General features: G+C 46.6%; 1 protein-coding gene across 1 annotated transcript in view; it reads left to right on the top strand.

The window, feature by feature from the left end:
• LOC140384781 (vacuolar protein sorting-associated protein 4A) overlaps positions 1-18,279 on the top strand; it is a gene marked incomplete at its 5' end in the record, with an annotated part of 42,714 nt that overhangs the window by 11,668 nt on the left and 12,767 nt on the right. Inside the window, one exon of the mRNA XM_072466774.1 lies at positions 14,968-15,116. Within this exon, the coding sequence (XP_072322875.1) occupies positions 14,968-15,116 (149 nt within the window). The remainder of the gene's footprint in view (positions 1-14,967; positions 15,117-18,279) is intronic.

Genomic DNA, 18,279 nt, shown 5'->3' with positions numbered 1-18,279 from the left:
CTGATAGATTTTTGTTGCGTCAAAACTGTCGGAAGTCTGTATTTTCGGAAATTCGCGCAAGCCGTGCCCGCATCTACGACACCACCTTAGCCCCCTGTTCCAAATTTAAATGAAGCAAGCGGATAGGAAAGATGGCCATGCAGGCAATGCAGCCCCTCATGAACCCCGAGGAATTTGCGGTCGCAGCGACCAGCAGCAGTAGAGTGGGACAGTGTCCCATTTGGGAAGAGGAAATCCGGAAATATCTCGAGGGCAAAGGATGGCCCCTGTGGAATGATTTCTGCGATAATAACGAATCAGGTCCCGGAAGTATAGGGCATACTTGGTGGGAGAACATGAGTGAGATACATAAAAAGAGCTTAGCGAAAGCTCGCAAGCCGATGGCAATCGTGTCCTGTGGCACAATTGCGAGGCACAGAGGAGGTCGTCAAGACGCTCCGCAAAGAAGTAGAGGGCATACATCGGATGAGTAAAGTCGATGTATGCGAGGTTGAGAAAGAGAATTTAGAGTTAAGAAGGAAATTAGCAGCAAAGGATGAAGAGGTGGCTGACGCCAAACGGGGTCACCAGTCTTGTCTGGCGCATTTAAGCAGTTTCCAATCGCAATACGAAAAGGCTTATCAGGACACGCAGCGTGCAGTCCTGGTAAGGAAAGAAACAGAAAAGCAGGTGGAGACGCTACAGAATCAATGTAGTGACCTCAAGGCAGCCTTGAGAGCGCTCCACGCTACAGAACAAAGACAGAGCACAATAGATCATGCAAAGTGCCGAAAGCAGATTGCAGACCTGCAATCACTGCTTTCTGTCCAGAAAGGATTTCAGGAAACCTTTGGGGAAAAGTTAGACCAGGAAGACGGCCCTGATTGGGAAGAGTTACAAGAAACAGCGCAGAGATATGTTCAGGGAACATGTGCGCAGGGAAAGCCCCAAAGGAGAAAAGCACCCCAAACCCCCCACACAGCAGGTAGTTCAGGCTCCAATGAACCCTGTAACCACCCACCGCACAGCCACATCGGACGAGGAGGAATTTCTATATTCCACCCCCCTCACAGTGACCCAATTACGGGACGCGTGTGCAAAGATCACACCGTTCCTCCCCGCCGCAGACCCCCACCATTTCTTTGCCACCATCAAACATCAGGCGACCATGTACGGCCTGGATGAGAGAGAGCATGTAAAGCTCATGGTTCTAAGTTTGGATCCATCGGTAGCAGCAGCCCTTCCCGACCCACAGAACGTAGGAGGAGGCACCCTTGCAGAAATGCATACCGCGATCCTGGATGCGATCGGGCATAACCGGGGTGACCCCGTAGATGGCCTCAATAAGTGTAGGCAGAAGAAGTCTGAACACCCCATAGCGTTCGCAGGACGCCTGTGGATTCACTTCGCAGCCGTTTTTGGAGACGTAGACCGTGCCCATTTGTCCCTAGATTATATGGCCAAATGGACCCGCACCCTTATCTCCCATGCCACAGAGGCAGGACAGAATGCCTGTACTAGTTATGATCCCTCAGAAGAGGCCCATAATGAGAAGTGGGTGGTTAAAAGATTGTCCCGCGTTTGGGAGCAGTCTGTCCAGAGTAAACCCACAGCTAAAACCACAGAGGAAAAGCAAGCTGCCGCAGACATGCAGGCAGTAAAAGCAACCCATCACAACCCCGCCTGGGTAAATGAGGGAAAGAACAGCCCCCCCCCCAACAAAGTCACAAGAATGTTACAACTGCGTACAGTTGGGACATTTCGCGAAAGAGTGCAATGGCCCCAAAAAGCCACAGAGAGCCCAACAGACAGGCACTCTGATTAAGAAAAAGACAGAGCCCATCCATAGCGTTAGCGCCCGTTCGGATCAGACGGACTTGACTGGAACGGACTGACTGTGTACGGGCTCCCCCAGTTGGGTCTGCGACACACTTTGGGGTAGGTCAGGACGACCCGTAGTCGCAGTGAAAATTTGGGGACAGCCTATCGAATTTCTTTGGGACACAGGAGGGTCCCGCACCACCAAAATTCCTCCGCCCTATTCCAAAAAGGCATGTGGCCCACTACAGCCACTATCACCCTCAGCGGCTTTACAGGCCACTCACAGCAGGGACACATCACAGCCCCTGTACCGATTCAAATTGGTAACATAACCACAAAACACTCCGTAGTTTTAGTAGACCTGCCCCACACAGCAGAACACATTCTGGGAATCGACTTTATGAATTCCCACCACCTATCCTTCGATCCGGTCAACCAGTGTGTCTGGAAGATGGCAAAATCCGCTAGAGCCCCCACAACGCTCAACATAAGGGACTACATGAACAAAAGTAGCGCAGTAGGTGAATTTTGGTTCAACCCGACCACGCTTAGCACGGACAAGCAGGTCAGGGCAGTCCTGCAAAAGTACAGGGCAGCATTCGCGACCCACAAGCACGACTGTGAACATAGAACATAGAACAATACAGCGCAGTACAGGCCCTTCGGCCCACGATGTTGCACCGAAACAAAAGCCATCTAACCTACACTATGCCATTATCATCCATATGTTTATCCAATAAACTTTTAAATGCCCTCAATGTTGGCGAGTTCACTACTGTGGACGGATGACTGGCTCCGTACAAGTAACAGGACCGGACCCTAGCCCCAAAAACAGTACGGATTCCCCCTAGAAGCAGAGGGAGAAATCCTAAAAGTTATAGAGAGCTTATTAGAGCAGGGCGTCCTAAGATCAGTAGCCTCTACTAATAATGCCCCGATTTGGCCAGTAAGAAAGCCCGACGGATCATGGCGCCTGACCATTGATTATCGGGAACTCAATAAAGTCACCCCTGCAGCAGCCCCCACTGTAGCAACAAGTCCTGAGACCATGCTCAAGCAGGGACTCCATTCCCGCTACTTCATGGTTTTGGACATCAGTAATGGATTCTGGTCCATTCCATTGGCAAAGGCGTGCCAGTATAAATTTGCCTTCACCTTTAAAGTGCAGCAGTACACGTGGACATGCCTGCCACAAGGCTTCCACAACTCCCCCTCCATCTTCCACCGACAGCTGGCAAATGGACTAGGGAAATTTTCTCGCCCCGAATGTCTGGTACAGTATGTAGATGATCTACTACTGCAGACAGACACTAAGGAAGAGCACATTGAGCTTCTGTCCGAACTCCTGGAATTATTACATTCCATTGGTTGTAAAGTCAACCCCAAAAAGGCCCAGATTTTGGAAGAAAAAGTGGTATATTTGGGAACAATTATCACGCACGTAAACGCGAGATCGAGCATAAAAGAATTGACTCGATCGCTAAATTGCCCCTTCCCCAGAACGTTTCAGCTCTCCGGTCGTTTTTAGGACTGGTTGGCTACTGCCGAAACCACATTGACGGTTTCGCCAGCAAGGCAGCGCCCCTCTCAGACCTCCTAAAGAAAGGAGCCCCCTGGGAATGGCTTCCGCAGCATACGGATGCTGTGGACTCGTTAAAACAGGCACTCATAGCCGCCCCCGCACTACAAGTTCCAGACCCGCTTTCCCCTTTCGCCATAGAGGTAGCGACCACAGACCGCACCCTTTCAGCCGTGCTCCTGCAGGAACGGCACGACCAGCTAAGACCCGTAGCTTACGCCTCCCGACTTTTAGATGCTGTGGAGCAGGGATTTTCAGCCTGTGAGAGGCACCTGCTCGCAGTTTTCTGGGCAGTCCAGTACTTTTCCTATATTACCGGACTGAACCCCATCACCATTCTGACCGAACACCGCCCCCCACCCAACTTTTACTGGACGGACGACACAAGGACGGTACCATCAGCCAAATACGCGCAGCTAGAAGGACCCTTCTCTTGCAGGGACGGGACATCACAGTAAAAAGGACAAAGACACACACATACTTAGCCGACAATTTGCAGTACCCCGGAACCCCCCATGAATGTGAGATCATCTCTCCACACCACAACACAGGCCCCTTTATAGCAAAAACACCCCCCCAGAAAGATAGGAAATTCATCTCCGAGCCCCCCCGCACACGGACACGTGTGAACCCATTAAGATTTATGTGGATGGATATTCCACAGTCTTAGATGGGCAACGCATAACAGGTTGCGGGATCTATGTTGAGGACGCGCAGGGACGCGCCCTCGAGGAATTAGCGTTAAAACTACCTTGACACTTAGGCGCGCAGGCAGCAGAGCTTGCGGCCATCGCGTACATAGTAGACCACCCAGATTCCTTCCCCAGCCCAGCAGACATATACTCGGACAGCCTCTATGTCTGTAACAGCCTTACAGAATTTCTGCCCCTGTGGGAAGCAAGAGGATTTGTTTCCGCAGATGGGAAACCCCTCCCCTCAGCCCCATTACTCCGCCATATTTTAGGAAAAGCCCAGAACAGGACGTTTGGGATCATAAAAGTCCGCAGCCACCATCGTTCCTCCCCCCCTGGAAATGTAAAAGCTGACGCACTGGCTAAAGCAGGTTCCAGACATGGGTATTTTTGGAAACCCCGAAAGCGCGCCAGTGAGTGCAGTTCAGGTCACACAGACTAGAATAGAGGATCTGGTAGAGGCCCAGAAGCAGGACAGCAATCTCGCGGAGATTGTTAAAGGAAAGTATCCAGCCTCCTACGAGAGGTTCAGAAATACACTGACCACACATGACGGTGTGGTGTTAACGGACACCCTTTATGTAGTTCCTGAACAGGACAGGAACCAATTGATCTGTTTGTTCCATGATGGTCATGGACATCAGGGAATCGATTCCACTACAGCCCACCTCAAACAGCTTTGTTGGTGGCCTAATCTCAAGGAAGATGTAAGCCATTACATTGAGAATTGCCTTATCAGTGCGCAGAATAACCCCGACAGATATGCCAAAAAGGCCCAACTCAGCCACACCCGACCAGTTAACGGCCCCTGGACTAACCTCCAGATTGATTTTATAGGTCCATTGCCCCCTTGCAGGAATGGCTATAAATATGTTCTGGTGGTCATCGACACATTCACAAAATGGGTGCAAGCATTTCCAGCCCGCACCAACACCGCGAAAACCACAGCCAAGATTCTAACCCACCACATCTTTACAAGATGGGGACTCCCCCGCAGCATTGAATCGGACCAAGGTTCTCACTTTACAGGACGTGTCATGCAGAACGTCCTCACGATATTTGGCATCACCCAAAAATCCCACATTTCGTACCACCCACAGTCGAGTGGTATAGTGGAGCGCATGAATCGGACCCTAAAAACCACCCTCCGAAAAATAGTCCAGCAGAATAACATCACTTGGGACTCAGTCCTCCCTTTTGCGCTGATGTTTTTGCGTATCACTGTTTCCACCTCCACAGGTTACACCCCACACACTCTCATGACCGGACGCCCCATGAAAGGGACAGAGTACTTGATAGGTTTAGACCTGACGAGCCCTGAAGTAACGGCCCTCACACACGAGAAAGCCGTGGAGCAATTAGTTGCGAATGTAAAAACGGCTCAGTTAGCAGCCGCAGTTAAATTGGGCACCAAAAAGAAACAGAGCAAGGTTTGTTTTGATAAGGCAGTGCATGTAACGGAGTACGATATCGGCCAGCAAGTGATGCTGTCTGTATATAACCCCAGCACATTCCTGTCACCAAAATACTCGGTTCCGTATTCCATTGCGGATAAAGTAAGCCCATCCGTTTACAAAATAAAGTACCCGAATGGTAAGACTGCGTGGTTTCATATAAACCAGTTAAAGGTTTATGGAACACAGTCGAATCACGCACACCACATCATGCTTGACGCAGCAGACCACACCCCGCCCACAGCCAATGTAACCCGACCAACCCCCACCACGTCCAGCCCAGCCACGGACTCGACCTCGACTCCACCCCTGAAATATACACTCCGCCCCGGAACGCCCACAGACTGCAGCAGCAGAGACAGTGACTGTGACTCGGACGATAGCCACAGCACGCCGCCCTACTATCCCCATGCAACCGGACCCACACCCAGCGACTCCGACTCCGATCCAAGTGATCCCTCCTGATCACTTTTCTAAATAAATCCCACCACCGAACCACACGGACGACCCCGACTTTGTCCCCACACAACTCGACACAACTCATTGGCACCGCGACAACTCCTACAGACTCATCCACAACGACGAAAGCAACCCCAGCTCACACCAAGCAGCCCTTTCAGCCCCAATCCACTCCAGAGTTTGGCACCAGGGAGAAGGTGACGACCTCGGGTCTGACTCCCAAACCGCCAACCCCTTTACGACCCTGTTCGCAACAGAGAACTGAGGTGTCCACATGATGGTTAAAGGAAACGCTTGGGAAAAGTGTTGTCCTTCCTGATGGAACCTGCAGGATGTTTTATGTTGTTCGTACGTTTGTTTTGTGTTGTTCGTCCGACAGGAGAATTTTTTTCCAGCCGCTTGTTCAGCAGAACCAACTTATCTGCAGATACCTGGTCAACAGATCACACGCTCGTTCAGTGGAACTAGCTTTTCAGCTGAATCTTGTTCGGGTATCAGACTCCCGATCGTAACTGCTCCTCTGGTTCAAGGGATAGAACCACTATGGCAGCCCCACCACGATGACTACATTTTTGCCCGCTCTTGTCGGTTGCTCAGGCAGTGGAGAAATGGCGTGAGACCCGCCCTGCCTGGGGACCCCCCCGCTGGTCAATCACGCTCGGGTAGGGGAGATACGGCATTGGTAGCCGTCCTACCTGGGGACTCCATCCAAATCTTACCCGTCGCGGCCCATACGCACCTCATTTGACATTTTTCATTTCAAAAAGTTTTTAGTTTGTTTAGGGAACCTTTAGGTTGCCCGCCATCTGCTATTTACATCCTGCAACATTTGGATGGTAAATCAGCACTGGTCCGTCATTAGGAAGTGTGCCGTGTCCTAAAATTTGTTATTGAAAAAAAAAATGAGGGAGTCACACATCGTGACCAATTATAAGGGAATAATTGGCATCAAAGGACAGACACTAGCATACCAATATTAAACAAAGATAGTCATAGATACTATGCTTGTTTCTACAGAACTCCAGAAGCTCCAGGACCGGAGAAAACAAAGAACAAAAAGAAAGAAAAGGACCGAGAACAGCCATGAGGACTTCCTTCAAGTGGATCACCCTTGTGCTTCTGGACATTTGGTTGCGCGTGAACGTGAACCCCATGACTTCAAACCTCCCAGCCGTTAATGTTTCACTGCCCCGCAGTACCCAAAGCCAAGTCACCAGCGACACTGCATCTTCCTGGTGTGCCAGGTTCATGACCTGGTACTCCCTGTCCTACGTGATCGAAGCACTGTTAGCGTTGGCGATACTCTGCTGTGTAGTGCAGACTATGCGCCTACGTAAATGGAGAAGGAGAGCGTACCGTGCTCGAACCCCGGTATATCGGATCAGATCCCCTATATTCGGTTAGGACCAGTCCCCCGACCCCCGCGATCTATAATAAAACAATAAAGTGCATTCACTTGCCTTATTGCTGTAAATAAAGAGATGTACAAAACCTTTCATGAAAAACATTGTATGATCCTGAGCTTGACTGCCAAGCCAGGAAAGATTATATGAAATGTTGTGAGTTTGTTGTATGTTAGAGGAAGATAGAATAATGGAATGTTTAGCGAGTGTAGTGTGATAAGGATAAGTTAGAGGTTCCAAGTTTGTTATTTTGGAATGCATGTCGCTGTCTGACATAGCGCCCTTAGAATTGTTAGGTCAAATTTTTTGTGCATAGCTAGGGTCAGAGCAGAGGCCATGTAGGAGGTGTGTCCCCCACCCCAGTTAGGGAATGGAAAGTAACAAATTAATGTGATCCTTCACGCTTCGCGTTAGGATCACAAGGAGGGAATGTAGCCATGTAAAATGGCTGACTCCCGATTAGAATGGTCAAACCCCGATCTAAAATGGCGAACGGCAGAGGCTGATGGGAAAATCAGCCAACAGGACTCAAACGGACAGCTGCAGGTAAAACAGTGTATTCGCCTCTGGGGAAGTCAGTCCAGACCGACACCTGCAGCCATCAACATCACAACAACCCAGCCATCTGCATATTAATCAGCCATCCCCGGGAACAATTGCTACAAATTAGCAACTCAAAGCCGACCCAGACCTTTCGGCGCCAGCAGGGGCTAACACAAAGAAAGGTAAACGACCACCCCCCGATCAAGGAATCGCCCCATTATTGAAGCATATCGAACCAAGTATTGGGACCAAGTCCAATCACTTGGAACCAGGTACAAGGTCCGCCCCGAGAGGCGGGAAGCCCCTGGGGACTATAAGAATAGGGGCCAAGTTCAACTCGACCCTTCTCTTCCTGCTCGCAACCTTCGAGACCCTTCTACAAGAAACTGTAAGTTTTACTCCAGCGATCGCTACCAGATAGTGGGACATCTGAGTGGGACCGGAACCAATGTTCTCGGGGGTTAATTTGCTAGTGCAGTTGGGGAGGGTTTAGACTAATGTGGCAGGGGGATGGGAACCGATGTAGGAAGTCAGTGGGGACGGAAACAAAAGGCAGGAAGGGAGTGTGTGTAAAGCAGGGCAGAGAGCAGGGAAAGTCTACATTAAACTGCATTTATTTCAATGCAAGGGGCCTGACGGGCAAAGTGGATGAACTCAGGGCATGGATGGGCACATGGGACTGGGATATTATAGCTATGACTGAAACATGGCTAAGGGAGGGGCAGGACTGGCAGCTCAATGTTCCGGGGTACAGATGCTATAGAAAGGATAGAACAGGAGGTAAGAGAGGAGTTGTGTTAGCCCCTGCTGGCGCCGAAAGGTCTGGGTCGGCTTTGAGTTGCTAATTTGTAGCAATTGTTCCCGGGGATGGCTGATTAATATGCAGATGGCTGACTTTTTACGCAGAGGGTAGTGGGTGCCTGGAACTCACTACCGGAGGAGGTAGTGGAGGCAGGGACGATAGGGACATTTAAGGGGCATCTTGACAAATATATGAATAGGATGGGAATAGAAGGATACGGACCCAGGAAGTGTAGAAGATTGTAGTTTAGTCGGGCAGTATGGTCGGCACGGGCTTGGAGGGCCGAAGGGCCTGTTCCTGTGCTGTACATTTCTTTGTTCTTTGTTCTTTGAGGGGGAGTGGCGTTTTTGATTAGGGAGAACATCACGGCAGTACTTAGAGGGGATATATCCGAGGGTTCGCCCACTGAGTCTATATGGGTGGAACTGAAAAATAAGAAGGGAGAGATCACCTTGATAGGACTACTACAGGCACCCAAATAGTCAGCGGGAAATTGAGGAGCAAATATGTAAGGAGATTACAGACAGCTGCAAGAAAAATAGGGTGGTAATAGTAGGGGAATTTAACTTTCCCAACATTGACTGGGACAGCCATAGCATTAGGGGCTTGGATGGAGGGAAATTTGTTGAGTGTATTCAGGAGGAATTTCTCATTCAGTATGTGGATGGACCGACTAGAGAGGGGGCAAAACTTGACCTCGTCTTGGGAAATAAGGAAGGGCAAGTGACAGAAGTGTTAGTGAGGGATCACTTTGGGACAAGTGACCATAACTCCATTAGTTTTAAGATAGCTATGGAGAATGATAGATCTGGCCCAAGAGTTAAAATTCTTAATTGGGGCAAGGCCAATTTTGATGGTATCAGACAGGAACTTTCAGAGGTAGATTGGGGGAGACTTTTGGCAGGCGAAGGGACGGCTGGTAAATGGGAGGCTTTTAAAAATGTGTTAACCAGGGTTCAGGGTAAGCACATTCCCTTTAGAGTGAAGGGCAAGGCAGGTAGAAGTAGGGAACCCTGGATGACTAGAGATATTGAGACTCTGGTCAAAAAGAAGAAGGAGGCATATGACGTACATAAACAACTGGGATCAAGTGAATCCCTTGAAGAGTATAGAGATTGTCGAAATAGAGTTATGAGGGAAATCAGGAGGGCAAAAAGGGGACATGAAATTGCTTTGGCAAATAATGCAAAGGAGAATCCAAAGAGCTTCTACAGATACATAAAGGGAAAAAGAGTAACTAGGGACAGAGTAGGGCCTCTTAAGGATCAACAAGGACATCTATGTGCAGAGCCACAAGAGTTGGGTGAGATCCTGAATGAATATTTCTCATCGGTATTCACGGTGGAGAAAGGCATGGATGTTAGGAAACTAAGGGAAATAAATAGTGATGTCTTGAGAAGTGTGCATATTACAGAGGAGGAGGTACTGGAAGTCTTAAAGCGCATCAAGGTAGATAAATCCCCGGGACCTGATGAAATGTATCCCAGGATGTTGTGGGAGGCTAGGGAGGAAATTGCGGGTCCCCTAACAGAGATATTTGAATCATCGGCAGCCACAGGTGAGGTGCCTGAAGATTGGAGAGTAGCGAATGTTGTGCCCTTGGTTAAGAAGGGCAGCAGGGAAAGGCCTGGGAACTACAGACCGGTGAGCCTAACGTCTGTAGTAGGTAAGTTGCTAGAAGGTATTCTGAGAGACAGGATCTACAAGCATTTAGAGAGGCAAGGACTGATTCGGGGCAGTCAGCATAGCTTTGTGCGTGGAAAATCATGTCTCACAAATTTGATTTGAGTTTTTTGAGGGGGTGACCAAGAAGGTAGATGAGGGCAGTGCAGTAGACGTTGTCTACATGGACTTTAGCAAAGCCTTTGACAAGGTACCGCATGGTAGGTTGTTGCAGAAGGTTAAAGCTCACGGGATCCAGGGTGAGGTTGCCAATTGGATTCAAAATTGGCTGGAAGACAGAGGGTGCTTGTAGAGGGTTGTTTTTCAAACTGGAGGCCTGTGACCAGTGGTGTGCCTCAGGGATCGGTGCTGGGTCCACTGTTATTTGTGATTTATATTAATGATTTGGATGAGAATTTAGGAGGCATGGTTAGTAAGTTTGCAGATGACACCAAGATTGGTGGCACAGTGGATAGTGAAGAAGGTTATCTAGGATTGCAACGGGATCTTGATCAATTAGGCCAGTGGGCCGACAAATGGCAGATGGAGTTTAATTTAGATAAATGTGAGGTGATGCATTTTGGCAGATCGAATCAGGCCAGGACCTACTCAGTTAATGGTATGGCGTTGGGGAGAGTTATAGAACAAAAAGATCTAAGAGTACAGGTTCATATCTCCTTGAAGGTGGAGTCGCAGGTGGACAGGGTGGTGAAGAAGGCATTCGGCATGCTTGGTTTCATTGGTCAGAACATTGAATACAGGAGTTGGGACGTCTTGTTGAAGTTGTACAAGACATTGGTACGGCCACACTTGGAATACTGTGTGCAGTTCTGGTCACCCTATTATAGAAAGGATATTATTAAACTAGAAAGAGTGCAGAAAAGATTTACTAGGATGTTACCGGGACTTGATGGTTCGAGTTATAAGGAGAGGCTGGATAGACTGGGACTTTTTTCCCTGGAGCGTAGGAGGCTTAGGGGTGATCTTATAGAGGTCTATAAAATAATGAGGGGCATAGATAAGGTAGATAGTCAACATCTTTTCCCAAAGGTAGGGGAGTCTAAAACTAGAGGGCATAGGTTTAAGGTGAGAGTGGAGAGATTCAGAAGGGCCCAGAGGGGCAATTTCTTCACTCAGTAGTGAGTGTCTGGAATGTGCTGCCAGAGGTAGTAGTAGAGGCGGGTACAATTGTGTCTTTTAAAAAGCATTTAGATAGTTACATGGGTAAGATGGGTATAGAGGGTTATGGGCCAAGTGCGGGCAACTGGGACTAGCTTAATGGTAAAAACTGGGCGGCATGGACTGGTTGGGCCGAAGGGCCTGTTTCCATGCTGTAAGCTTCTATGATTCTATAGGCGCTCCTGACTATCGACTTGTACCAGCTTTTGAATCCCGCAGGCTCAGAACCAATTCGAAAAACCATTTGTTTCCCTGACCTGGTGGGCCATTTCCAAAGTTAAGTATTGGCCTTTAGTGGTAGGTAGTAGTCTAGAAGTAGGATTATTGTATAAGTATTAATTGCTGTATATAATAAATGATCGTTGATTTAACTCTTACTAAGCAGTGTGTTGCATTATTAATCATTACTTGGACTTGAACCATGTGGCGGTATCAGAAAGATACCTGGCGACTCATGAGCAAAGGTGACAGAATAAGAATAAGTAAACTAAGGCTTAAACGAGCAACACTACTAAATTGTGGAGCAAACGCGGCTGGATCCAGTGTCAAAGAAAGCAGCTGGTGGAAGATTAAGATTTGTAGTGAAAAAGGGTTATAATCGGAATTTCTGGATATTTGTGAAATATTAAATTACTCATGGACAAGATAACCCTGAATGTTACCTCAGGAAGGTGGGCCAGAGGGTAGTGGGCGTCTGGAATCCGCTGCCCGAGTTGGTGGTGGAGGCGGAGACCCTAAACTCTTTTTAAAGTACCTGGATCTGCACCTTGAGTGCTGTAAGTTACAGAGCTATGGACCAGGTGCAGGAAGGTGGGATTAATTTAATTTAATCATCTTTATTGTCACAAGTAGACATTAACATTGCAATGAAGTTACTGTGAAAAGCCCCTAGTCGCCACATTCCGGCACCTGTTCGGTTACACTGAGGGAGAATTCAGAATGTCCAATTCACCTAACAGCACGTCTTTCGGGACTTTAGAAAGGGAACCTGGGTGTCCTCGGGCTGGCCTGGAGAAGATGGGCCAAATGGCCTCCTTCTATGCTGTAATCTTTTTATGATTCTAAGGTGGGCCAGAGGACAAAAGTGGCGATCATGGAAAATATGTTTAGACAAAATATAAGATAAAATGTTTTTACTCAGCTTGAGAAATATTTAGATAATCTGAATTGAAAACAGATAAAAGGCCTCAGGTTATTGAAAGCGAGATATCTGCCTCTATTGGTCCCCAAAAGAAACTTGTATAGTCGATTGCACCTCCCTTTAAAACTTTGCGATTCTTACAGAGGGTGAATTGTACATTACCAGGAAAAGCAATAGACCCTTGCTACCTGTTCATTTCCCATCGTTGTTTCTTCCACAAGGTCTGGACCACCATGAGGGAGTTAGCTTGATGTCTGTCAGGGGAGAGGTGTTAGACTTGATCATTAAGGAGGTAATAGCTGGGCACTTTGAGAAACTCAAGATAATCAGGAAGAGTCAATGAGGTTCTGTGGAAGCGAAATCATGTTTAATCAATTTGCTGGAGTTCTTTGAAGGAATAATGTGCACTGTAAATAAAGGTGGAAGGGATGTGCAGTTTTGGTCTCCTTATCTGAGGAAGGATGTTCTTGCTCTCGAGGGAGTGTAGTGAAGGTTTACCAGACTGATTGCAGGGATGCTGGGACTGACCTATGAGGAGAGAGTGAGTCAGTTAGGATTATATTGCGTGGAGTTCAGAAGAACGAGGGGGGATTTCACTGAAACCGATAAAATCTAACAGTATTCGACAGGGTAGATGCAGGAAGGATGTTCCGGATGGTGGGGGAGTCCAAAACTAGGGAGCACAGTCTGAGGCTACGAGGTAGACCATTTAGGACACAGATGAGGAGAAATGTCTTGGTCGGCCTGTGAAAATCGTTACCACAGGAAATAATCGAGGCCAAAACATTGTTTGTTTTCAAGAAGGAGTTTGATTTAGCACTGGGGCTAAAAGCATCAAAGATATGAAGGGAAGGCGGGGACAGAAGTTGGGTGATCAGCCGTCATAATGAATGGCTGACCATCCCAAAAGCCTGTAGGGCCTCCTCCAAGTTTCTATGTTTCTAGAATGGATAGAAGGTTGTTTTCTGGCTGCCAGCCAGAGTGTGCATAAATGGTTATTTTTCTGATTGGCAGGATGTGACGAGTGGAGTCCTGCAGGGATCTCTGCTGGGACCTCAACTTTTTACAATTTATATCAATGATTTAGATGAGGGGAGTGAAGGCATGGTAGCTAAATTTGTAGGTGACACTAAGATAGGTAGGAAAGTATGTTGCGAAGAGGATAAGGAGATTGCAGATGGACATAAATTGGGAGATTGGGCAAAAATCTGGCAGATGGAGTAAAATGTGAGAAAATATGAAGTTCACTTTGGCAGGGAGAATAAAAAAGCAGAGTATTTCTTAAACAGAGAACATACGCAGAATTCAGAGGTGCAGAGGGATCTGGGTGTTCTAGTACATGAGTCACAAAAAGCTAATCTGCAGGTACAGCAGGTAATTAAGGTTAGTGGAATATTATCCATAGGAGAGGAATTGAACATATTTGCTTCAGTTATACAGGTCATTAATTTAGATGGGCAGCATGGTCGGCGCAGGCTTGGAGGGCCGAAGGGCCTGTTCTTGTGCTGTACCTTTCTTTGTTCTTTGTTCATTGGTGAGACCACATCTCGAATAGTGAGAGCAGTTTTGGTCTCCTTATTTAGAGAAGGATGTAAATGTGTTGCGGGCAGTTCAGAGAAGGTTTACTAGATTGATACCTGGAATGAGTGGGTTGCGAAAGGTTTGTCACACTGTTTGTTTCTACTGGAGTTTGGAAGAGTGACGGGTAACTTGATTGAAGTGTACAAGATCCTGAATGGTTTTGACAAGGTGGATATGGGTGAGTCCAGAACCAGTGACGTTTTAAGGTTGGCGGTCACCCTTTTCTGACCAAAATTAGGAAAGTCTTGTGTGATTGTGATTTTGGAACTTATCAGGATAGATGAGAATATAAAACTTGAAACACAAATAGATCAGCCATGATCTTATAGGATGGCAGAACAGGCTAAAGGGGCTGAATAACCTATTTTCCTATTTTGTGTGTAGTAGTTCATTCTCAGCAAATCACGGAGGCTGCTCAGTTACTTGGGGTCAGATCTCCCAGGAGATTGGCAGCAACCAATGATAAACAGTTGAGATCGCAACACAGAAGATGGCAGTGCCTGCAAGGGGTAAACAAAGTTGGTCAGCATATGAGAGAAGGTACAAGCAAATGGATACTAAAAGAAAGGGGCTTCCTTGAGTCTTTGCAAGTTCTTTTTAATTTGCTTTTCCTTGAGGTTACTGAAAAATATGCGAGACTCACTGGGTAATCATGTTTCCTTTATTCCTCAGACTTGTGAAAAATCTGTTTGAGTTGGCTCGACAGCACAAACCCTCCATCATATTTATCGATGAGGTCGATTCCCTCTGTGGATCCAGGAACGAGAATGAGAGTGAAGCTGCCCGACGCATCAAAACCGAATTTCTGGTCCAGATGCAAGGTATAACGGAAACCGTTTCCTCTTAGAATCCTGTCATTAGGAGGATAGTTCACTTTAATTCAGACTGATGTACATTACAAATAGCATATACTGAAACATTTGCCCCCCTCGCTGGAATTTCTGGCTGTGTTCAGGGGTGTGGTCCTGTAGAAATGAGAGGTTCTCCTGCCCGGACAGATTGCAACATTACCCAAAGTTGTCAGGCTTTAAGCAAGAGCTTGGCACGTCAATGGGCCCAACATCATCAGAGATTTCCTGTTTAGAATCATAGAAGTTTACAGCATGGAAACAGGCCCTTTGGCCCAACCAGTCCATGCCGCCTTTTTATTTTATCTTTTTAAATACTTTGGACTTTTTCTTCCAAAAAAAGAGTTTTCACAGTGGGGTATGATCAGACTAAATAATAAACACATTTGATTGTTGTGAGAATCAGTAACTAGATTTAAGAAATCTCCAGCCTGAATAATTGGTGGAAGCAGATTCTGTATCGCCTTTCAAAGGGAATTGAATAAATACTTGGAAGGGAAGAAATTGGCAGGGCAAAGGAAGAGCTGAATGAATAACTATACAACTGAGAACTAGCCGCAATAGAGAAGGTTCAGAGGGAAAGTGAAGAAAAATACAGAAACAAAAAGAGAGTATGAAAAGACACTGGCATTTTACTGACAGGGTGTCCCAACGTCTTCCATAACCATATCAATGTGCTTGGAGATACGGCGTAACTGAGGTATTATCAAATACTTTTAAATCTGTCTTTAACCAGGAAAGAAAATTCTGCCCAGGTCATGGTCAAAGAGGAGGTAAACACTGGAAAGGTTTAAAAGTAATAGGGAGGAGATATTGGAAGGCACTGGGACCAGATGAGATGAATCAAAAGATACTGAGGGACATAGGAGTGGAAATTGCGGAGACACTGACCATAATTTTAGTCTTCCTTGGCCTCAGGGGAGGTGCCAGAGGACTGGGGAACTGCAAATGTTACACTCCTGTTCAAAAAAGTGTGCAAAAATAAGCCCAGCAACTACAGGCCGATCTGTTTAACTTCAGTAGTGGGAAAGTTTCTAAAAATAATTAATAGCCACATGGGAAATTGCAGGTTAATTAGCATGGATTTGTTCAGGGAAAATAGCTTTATTTAACGTTCGGTTTATCTAACTTGCTGGAGTTTTTTGATGAGGTAACCAAGGGAGTTGATGAGGATAATGCTGCTACTGTGTTATTCATGGACTTCCAAATAGTGTTTGATACTGTGTCATACAACAGACTTCTAAGCAATGTTGGAGATTGTGGAATTAAAGGGACAGTAGCAACACGGATACTAAATTAGCTGAATGACAGGGAATAGAGTGTTGGTTAATGGATTTATTTTGAATTGGAGAGCATCTGTAGTGGGGTTCCTGGGGTCAGTGATGAGACCATTGCTTTTCCTGATGTATAGTGATGATCTAGGGCTTGGTGTACTGGGGACAATTTCAAAATTTGCAATGATACGAATCTTGGAAGCATTATGAACTGTGAGGACAGTGTAGAGCTTGAATGTGTTGGTGGAATGGGCGGACAAGTGGCAGATGAAGTTCAATGCAGAGAATTGTAAAGTGATTCAGTTTGATAGAAAGAACATGGAGGGACAATACAATATAAAGGGTTACAATTCTAAGGGGGTGCAGAAGGACCTTGGTGTATTTTTGTATAACTTATTGAAGGTGTCAGAACAGGTTAATAAGGCTTTTTTAATAGGGTCATAGAGCACAAGAGCAAGGAGCTTATGTTAAACTTGCATCAAACACTGCATCGGCCTCGGGTGGGGAATTGTGTCTAGTTCTGGGTGACATGCTTTCGGAAAGATGTGAAGACATTAAATAATGCAGAAAAGATACACAAGGATAGTTGTAGGGATGAGAAAGTTCAATTACTTTGAATGATTGGAGAAGGCGGGACTGTTTTTCTTGAAGAGAATGTCGAGAGGAGATGTGATAGACGTTTTCAAAATCACGAGGGGGAGGGACTGCTCCCATTGGTGGAAGGATCCCCAACGTGAGAGAGCACAGATTTCCATTAATTGGCAAAGGAAGCAGTGGGTGCATGAGAAAAACATCATATAGCGAGAAGTTAAGATCTGTAATGTGCTGCCTGAGAGTGTGGTGGAGGCAGGTTTAATCAAGGTATTCAAGGGGGAATTGGATTATTATGTGAAAAGGAAGAATGCAGAGTTATGGGAGCAGGCCCGGATTGGCATTGGAGAGTTGGTCAGTTAGAGAGCTGGCACAGATACGATGGTCAAAATGGCGCCACCTGTGGTGTAACAATTCTGTGAATTGGATTGTTCTTTCAAGAAACCAGCACAACCCCCATGTCTTCCACCTGTGCTGTAAGAGTCTTTATTATAATGTTCTGTTTGGCCAAGTGAGTACTTTCTCGATGATTTGTATTTCAGATCGTACTGGTTTGTACCCAATATTGAGTGTGAAAGCGAAACCGAGAATTCAGAGGTCACATACAACTACCCCAACTAAACACTGACCCATCAGCACCCTCAGTTAATGAATAGCACAAATTAGACAAATACATTTCTCTCAATGGTAACCAATCTGCACCAGTACAACATTTCCCATTCTTACTGTTATTGTGTTGTGAGTGAGAGTGAATATTGGTGCAGAATCAGCAATTTTGTGCTTTGGGAACAGACCATCCTTTTGGAAATTTTCAACTCATTTTTCTCTATCAGATTCAGACCAAGGGTCCAGCTGAAATTTGAGTTTTGGGATTGGGTTTTGTGAAAAGGTCAGCTCGGAGTGAAGCAAGCACCAGCTGTGAATCAGGCCGCTGGTGGATGGGGAAGGAATGCAGGTGAAAAGAGGGAGGACTGTAATTGTCAGACCAGTCTGAATGGAGAAGTGGCAATTACACAGACGGACACAGCTCCTTGTTTGTGGCAAGAGGATCTTGTGCCCAAAAGTCTTGATTCTTTTTGGAATGTGTGGGTCTGGGATCAGTTTTCCAGGTTTCTGAGCTATTCCAATTAGGTCATTAATCTTTACATTTCTGTCTGTCTTAATCCAGGAAAGAGGAACCTAACCTGACTATTGTATCCAGGAGAGAGGAACCTAACCTGACTATTGTATCCAGGAGAGAGGAACCTAACCTGACTATTGTATACAGGAGA

This window comes from Scyliorhinus torazame, chromosome 10, assembly GCF_047496885.1.
Source record: "Scyliorhinus torazame isolate Kashiwa2021f chromosome 10, sScyTor2.1, whole genome shotgun sequence".
NCBI lineage: Eukaryota > Metazoa > Chordata > Chondrichthyes > Carcharhiniformes > Scyliorhinidae > Scyliorhinus > Scyliorhinus torazame.
This window is presented reverse-complemented; position numbering and strand designations above follow the sequence as displayed.